The 7,363-nt window shown below is 47.6% G+C and overlaps 1 protein-coding gene across 1 annotated transcript in view; it reads right to left on the reverse strand.

Annotated features, from left to right (window-relative positions):
- Window positions 1-937: 937 nt before the first annotated feature.
- LOC103393652 (choline transporter-like protein 2) overlaps window positions 938-7,363 on the reverse strand; it is a 10,247-nt gene continuing 3,821 nt past the window's right edge. The window contains 22 exon segments of the mRNA XM_008330691.2: window positions 938-1,488; window positions 1,852-1,936; window positions 2,048-2,136; window positions 2,238-2,308; window positions 2,472-2,545; window positions 2,621-2,724; window positions 2,828-2,922; window positions 3,251-3,513; window positions 3,637-3,721; window positions 3,873-3,965; window positions 4,044-4,143; window positions 4,229-4,360; window positions 4,687-4,760; window positions 4,762-4,785; window positions 4,897-4,980; window positions 5,069-5,192; window positions 5,287-5,347; window positions 5,425-5,538; window positions 5,874-5,958; window positions 6,465-6,549; window positions 6,650-6,723; window positions 6,816-6,864. Of these exon segments, the coding sequence (XP_008328913.1) occupies window positions 1,382-1,488; window positions 1,852-1,936; window positions 2,048-2,136; window positions 2,238-2,308; window positions 2,472-2,545; window positions 2,621-2,724; window positions 2,828-2,922; window positions 3,251-3,513; window positions 3,637-3,721; window positions 3,873-3,965; window positions 4,044-4,143; window positions 4,229-4,360; window positions 4,687-4,760; window positions 4,762-4,785; window positions 4,897-4,980; window positions 5,069-5,192; window positions 5,287-5,347; window positions 5,425-5,538; window positions 5,874-5,958; window positions 6,465-6,549; window positions 6,650-6,723; window positions 6,816-6,864 (2,072 nt within the window). The 3' untranslated portion in view covers window positions 938-1,381.

The following is a 7,363-nucleotide window of genomic DNA, read 5'->3' on the forward strand; positions in this document are numbered from 1 at the left end:
GACTGCTCCTCATCAACACCAATGTTTCTATAAAATCCTGTCATTCCTCAGTCAGAGGTCAAAGGTCATCCCGTGGACATGAACCACAGTCCTGACTCGGACCACGGTACCGTCACCTTCTCCTTGAAGAGGCTGCTTCACATTTTTCTGTGGTTGCCGTGGCGACAGTGACAAACATCAAGTGCATACCAGCGACTTTGACCAACTCCACTGGTGAAGGAGAGTGGACGAAGAGTCCTGAGGGGACAGGCCTGGGTGACCACACAGGAGCTGTGACGTCCACTGGACCGAGGACATGATGTCATCAGATCTGTGAGCTGTTGTTGATGTTGTTGTTGTTGTTGGTCAGGTCACAGGTCACAGCTCTTACATAAGTGTTCCCGTGGTCCTAGTTGACATTTTCTTTCTGTAAACTGCTGGAACAGAAACCTGCAGGAGACGACGATGAGTTCGTCCTCAGAGAACTCTGACCCAGTCAAATTCAACAGTAAAGACATAAAGACTTTATGACCAGTGAATCTTTGACCGTTTCAGAACAGACCGTGGAGAACGAGGTCAAACGGTTCTCACTGGGGAGGGAGGGAAAAATGGACGGACCACAGGTGGTCCCTGCTCCCTCAGTTTGACACCACTGATCTAAAGAAGTGAGTCTGCTGACCAACCACCAATGGAGGTGAACTCAGGTCACATGACTCCACGACACTGCTGCTGGACCAGGAGTCTAGCCATGAACTGGGCCACAACTGTTAGGATGGAGCCCCCTCTAGTGGTCACACGAGTAACTGCAGGTCACGACAGTTGAGTAGAGAAGTTTTGTTACTTTGTGTTCTGGTCAGTGAGCCACAGACGGTCGGACGTGATGCTGCAGTATAGACTGTTACAGACAGTAAACAGTCAATGAGATAAAAAATAAGAAAATAAAAATCCAGAGACGTGAATTTGTACAAAACTATGTTTAATTTTAAAGTCAAAACGACAAAAATGTCCGACCTGCTCATCAAACACTTTGTTTTCATATAATCTGACCGGAGAACAGTCGACAGAAAGAATGGCTTCGTTAACAACAAGGTTAAATATTTATTCAAACTCAAAAACAAACTCATACATGGAGATAAAAAAAACAAGGTTTTATATTTTAATAAATGACATTTTTCAAACCAACGACGAGATAAAAATAAAACCACACTCATAATAAACATCTGTTTCCTCTGGTAAAAAACAAAACAAAAACATTTACATCAGGCTTTAAAATCGGTGAAGCTCAGTGCTGCCTCCTAGTGAGGAAACACATGAACAACAACTGAAGTTATGACATCTAAAAAGGCACTTCTGTTCTGATTGTCTCCTGGAGGAACTCCTGGATCTGTGAAGGGTTCTGGTTCTACTGGGCCGCCTGGGATTTGTTCTTCTTGTTGAGGATTTTCCGGAGGTTCTCGGGCATCAGGTACGGCCGCTCGGCGCTGCCGTCGTTCCTCTCCAGATCCTCCACTGAGGAGAGACGTGACACAGATGAAGGTCATTAGACAGGACACAGCAGGAGGTCCACTGACTCCAGGTCAGTGAGCCTGGAGTCACTACAGTCTCCAGACTGGCCACAGTGAACCGGGGGAGGACCGCAGGCCACATGTTGTGTTCAGTTAAATTTGTATTGATTCAAATATTTACAGCTTGATCCGACCAACAGCAGGTTCACTGTAAAGAAACGTCATTTTCTACAGAAAAACTACATTAAATACAACGACCTGTGACATTTTACAGCCTTGAAGGGTTTTTTTGTGGGGGGGGGTATTTGATTTGTCACATGTTCGTCTGACATCATCAACAATAACGTGAATAAAAGCAGTTACTCACAGAAACAGAGGAAGAGAGTGTCCACACACATGGCGTAGACGCTGAAGAATCCGTTAGCGATGAGATACGAACCAATCACCACCGTCTGGTTCAAACACAGACCACGTTTCTGTTCATCAACTACCATCTGACTTTATCAACCATTTTCCTCTAAACAGGACTTCATTCACCAACTGAAAAAACAAATCATATTCACCAGGATGGGAACCCAGTAGTAGTGGAGGTGGGGGGCCGTGTCCTCGAAGGCCTTCACCCGCCCAGAGAAGAAGAAAAAGGCAAAGACACCTGGGAAAAATATATAACAAATATAAAACGTTAAAGTGGCGTTTGGACGAGGACGTCACAGATGAAGCGTTGATCTGACGTCTGTGTCCAGGTTCACTCACCGACCAGTCCTACGACCAGCAGTTTACCCAAAAATAACAGAAAGTCTGTCACTTTATCCAGGACGGCCACCCTGAAGGACAAACGCAGATATATTTACAGATATATTTACACATATATACAGTCTGATACCAGACTGATCAGTCCCACAACAGCACTCCTGTGTTTGTGTATTTTCCCCATTAAAAAATAAAAAATAAATAAATATAACTCGGTGTGTGACGTTTGTCTCTCACCTGATCATGTTCCTCATCAGGAGGAAGAAGGCGTCTTTGGCTGAGCTGCAGAAATTCTTACCATGGATCGCCACCTAGAGGCCCAAAGCACACATTACAGTTCACTTCCACTGATGTTCGAAGTGACATCACTGCCAGAGTCCACGCACCATGATGTAGGCGTTCCTGTTGAGGAACTTGATGAACTTCTCCAAACACCAGAAGCAGCACTTGAGGCAGCACAGCAGGAACCTGGTGCATTTGTTATGAGCTCCTGTTGGAAAAAGTACCAGGCACCAAGACAGAAGAGTGAGAGGAGTCGAATAGACAGAAGAGGTCAAAGGTCAGATTCTGTTTTGTCCAAGGTGAAGACGCACCTTTCAGTTTGTGGTCCAGATACTCCAACAAGACCCTGATGATCTGGACCAGGGACAGGATGAGGGAACCGAAGGCTAAGGTTCCTGTGTGGTACCTGAGAAGAAACACTGTCCATCAGTGGTTCTGCACCAGATGTAAAAAAAAACTGTCTTTCCAGGTAGTACTACTACAGTACAGCAGTAGTACTACTACAGTACTGGCCCAGTGTGGAGTTCGGACCAACCAGGTGAGAAATATTCAACAGCTGGATTTTAAACATTATCAGGTTTCACCACTAGAGGGAGACCAATAACTGCAGTGGTATGGCTACCATAGTTTGAGAACTACAGATATTTACAAACAACAAGTCATAAATATTCATACTAGATGATAAACAACAACAACAACAACAACAACAACAACAACAACACCTGAGGACTCACCGCAGCGCCCTCCCCAGGCCAGAAAACACAGGGAAGGAAGGCATGTCGTCTGGTTTGACGAAGGCCCAGTAGTAGGAGGCGAAGGCTCCGGCCAGGGCCATCTGGCCCAGACCGATGACGAAGTTTGCGCACCAGAAGAAGAGGAAGACGTTGTAGAACTGCAGAGCGATCAGGTACTTGTGGTAAATGGTTTCTCCGCCGTAGAAGGCGAACAGACACTCGGAGTCAGGGCACTCTGCTCTCATGGAACTGGTGGAGTAGTTCTGGGGGGGGGGGGGGGGCGGGGGCGGGGGGGGCGGCGTGGGGGGGGGGGGGGGGGTCACAGGTATCAGATGATGTCACGAGTGGAGACCAACGATGAGTGAGTGGAACCTGGAGGAACTTACCGCCGGCTCACAAACTTTCCTGGAGTGTTCACACAGGGAGTCGTTGAAGACTTTGTAGATCGGCTCGTTTGAGGTGGACAAGAACCTGAAGACCGGGGTCAAGGACCAGAACCAGAACCAGAGAGACCCCTGGTGTGAACCTCAGTGAACGAGTCTGAGATTCACACCAGGGTTTGATCCAAACAACATCTCCTGAGGAGGAGGAGTTTAAAAACCATAAAACCATGAGAGGATACACGGCGGTGACGGCCCAGTAGGCGATGACGATGGCCAGGAGGAGGAAGGTGAAGAGAGGGTAGAAGAGGGAACACATCACGTGACCGATGGCTCTGGAAAAGACAAGGACCGAGTCAGAACCGTTCTGTCAGCAGCTGGAACAGTGTGTGTGTGTGTGTGTGGACTCTGACTTGCTGGCTTCTTTGATGAGAGCGATGGCGATGAGAATCCTCTTCCTGAGGAAGATGAGCAGCAGGATGATGACGACCTCCACGATGGCCAGGATGATCACTGAAAAACACAAAGAAAGAGTTCAAAAATGGAAAGAAATCATTTAAAAAGTTGTTTTTATTTAAAGGTCAAACTGAGGACGGACTGAAGGCCAGCCAGGTCTGTCTGATCTGCAGGTAGACGGTGAAGTCCGTCTGGAAGCCCAGCTCCTGGAGGGTCACGTTGGACCCAGCCTGCCCCTTCAGGCCGGCGTACTCCATGTAGCAGTGGAAGATTCCTGGACATCAGGAAAAAAGACAGAAAACATTTATAACAAAACTGATTTGTGTCAAACAAAAGATGATGTAGTAAAAAAAAAAAACAGGATTTCATTTTCTTACTGATGGAAAAAAAAAACTCTTCAAACATCTTCTCCAAATTTTAACACTAACGTTTAACAATGGAATACAGTACAACATATACTACAGTACACGGTACAGTATGCAGTACAGTACATCAAATTTTAACACTAACGTTTAACAATGAAATAAAGTACAACATATACTACAGTACACAGTACAGTATGCAGTACAGTACACAGTACGTAGTACCCCTGGTCCTCACCATATCCAATGACCAGTATGACCAGTGCTATCATGACCCACACCATGATCCCGGCCAGGAACCGCAGCAGGATGAAGGACCATCGCAATGACCACCCCTCTAAGGGGGGGGGGGGCAGGAGAGAGAGAGAAAGAGAGAGAGAGTGAGCTGTGGAACCATCCGGTTCTTCCTGCACCAGTTCTGAGGACCAGCTGTCGGTCAGTGTCTTACATCAGGATCCAGTACCAGGACTGGGTGTAGTCCTCGAAGATCTTCATGACGGCCTGACGAGCCTCGATGACCACGGTGGCGTTCCTGTGGAGAGGGTCAGGTAACGTGGGACGTCAGGACGTAGTACTTCACAGAGTACCCGTGGCAGTACCACCCAGTGAGGAGTACTCACTTGACTCCGTCCATGAGGTCTTTGGCGTCTCGGATTTTTCCGGTTCCGTCGTCAAAGTTGGTGTTGTTTCCCACGGTGATGACTCCGCCTTTCTCCCCCAGCGCTGGGAAACACCTGCGTGTGACTGGACAGGAACCAGAAAGAAGGCGTCTGTTTAATTTCCAAGTATCGACCAATCACAGCCCAGATGCAGGTTGCAGGAGGAGGAGCCAACTCACAGGGTTTACTGGGCGTCAACATGGCGGGACACAGGCGTAACCTCAGGATCTCTGGGATTCCCTGGAAGAAGGAGCGTTGACCCCAGATGAACAGACGGGAGAGAGAGTGAAGCTGCCGGGTCAAAGGTCAGAACTCACCATGGTGTTGGTCACTCCAGGCTGGCAGAAGTTCTTGTAGTCGTCGAAGTCCCGTCTGTTGGTGTAGGCCTTGACTAAGGTCATGAACTTGTCAGGACACTTCTCCACACACATCTGAAAACAGGAGAGGCCACAACACATCAACACCAGGAGGAGGAAAAAACTCAGGTTCGAGGGCCTCGGTTGGACGTGACAAAATTAAAATACGACCAAATTAAACTAGAGAAGAAGAAATAAAAACAGCAGAATAAACGTCCACAGAACTGTTTGGTGTCAGAATTAATTAGTTCCAGATTTGAAAATGTAAAAAGTCCTGAACTCTGAAAGGTCAGAGGTTAAAGGGTTAAAAAAGAAAAAAACAACACATGAATCTGGGTGAGTTTTCCTTCGGTTCTCAGGACACAGACGGGGACACAGACGGGGACACAGACGGTTCCCAGTACCAGTACCTGTGTGGTGGGACACTGGAACTCCAACAGTACCATGGGACTGGCACACTTCATGATGTTGAAGTAGAACAGCAGAGGTTTGTGTCTGTGGAGCAGAGGAACAGAGTTACAGTTACCCTGTGGACCTGGGGGTGTCCAGGAGGGGGGGCCGCTGAGTCTCATGTTACTTTTTGTAAAGTTCTGCTGAACAAACCACCGTGTCAACTGACACCACTGTCACCGTCTGTCGCTTCAATCAGTGGTTTGTCACTGGTACTGCAGGGTGTAAATATATAAATATATAATTTTATAAATATATAAATATATGTTGTATTTCAGACACCACTGTGTTGGGAATATCATCCACATATTATGGTCTGTTCTCAACCAAAAATGTCACCCCTCCCTGCAGTACCTCCACAGATACCCTAAGGGGGAGCGGGGTCACAGACCTCTCGTTCATGACCTTTGACCCAGTTTGACATTTAATACAAAGATTAAAAAAAGTGGATTTGGAAATCTCAAGGGTTGGAAGAGAAAACATTTATGACAAATGATTTTTTTTTTCCTAGATGACGGTCTGAGACCAGACTGAGTCCCAGCTCCACTCACTCCAGAGGAGTTCCAGCCTGACCACAGAACTGACCGCGACTGTCCGTGGGGTAGATCACCTTCCTGGGGTCGCCCTGGGACCAGGCTGTGGACACACAGACACGGGGGGGGGTTTGTTTCATTCATCAACAGTGTTGTTGTTTATGTGTGTGTGTGTGTGTGTTGGGGGGGGGGGTGTGTATTACCAAGTATTCCCACTGCTATGTAGCCCACGATGGCCAACATGAAGAGGACGCAGCAAACGATGTCAGTGCAGCCCCTGGAAACAAGACAGGAGAGGTTTGGACACACACTCTAACACGCACACACACTCTAACACACACACACACACACACACACACACACACCTACCTTTTCTGGATGGGGCCTTTGAAGGTGGGGTCATAGGTCTTGGGTTCACCTGTGGTGAAGAAAGTCTGTTTGTTAGGACTGTGGTTTCTGAGAACGAGATGTTTACACAACAGCAGGACACACACACGCACACACACACACACACACACACACACACACACCAGGTACGAACAATGCTTTATCAGGGTTCAACTCCCATTTCCCTCCTGTTTTCCCGTCATGTGACCTCTCCTCCCTGCGGCCGACGCCTGGCAACCCGTCAAATTCCTCCCTGCTGACTAACTGACAACAACAAGCTGAGTGGAAGACTCACTCACACAGCCACTAGAGGGGGCTGTAAATAATCTGAGCCCAAATCATTCTGACTGGAAATAAAATAGAAATCATTTGGAGCACAGCACGGACTGTGAGGTCAGACGTTCTGTGGACGGTCCGTCTGGTTCCCTCTGGTTCCGTCTGGTTCCGTCTGGTTCCGTCTGGTTCCACCGGGCTGGAGAACAAACTGAAACTGATCCAATCAGGATCAAGGATCAACAACCTCTGACCTC

Source organism: Cynoglossus semilaevis, chromosome 17 (genome assembly GCF_000523025.1).
Source record: "Cynoglossus semilaevis isolate Cse_v1.0 chromosome 17, Cse_v1.0, whole genome shotgun sequence".
NCBI lineage: Eukaryota > Metazoa > Chordata > Actinopteri > Pleuronectiformes > Cynoglossidae > Cynoglossus > Cynoglossus semilaevis.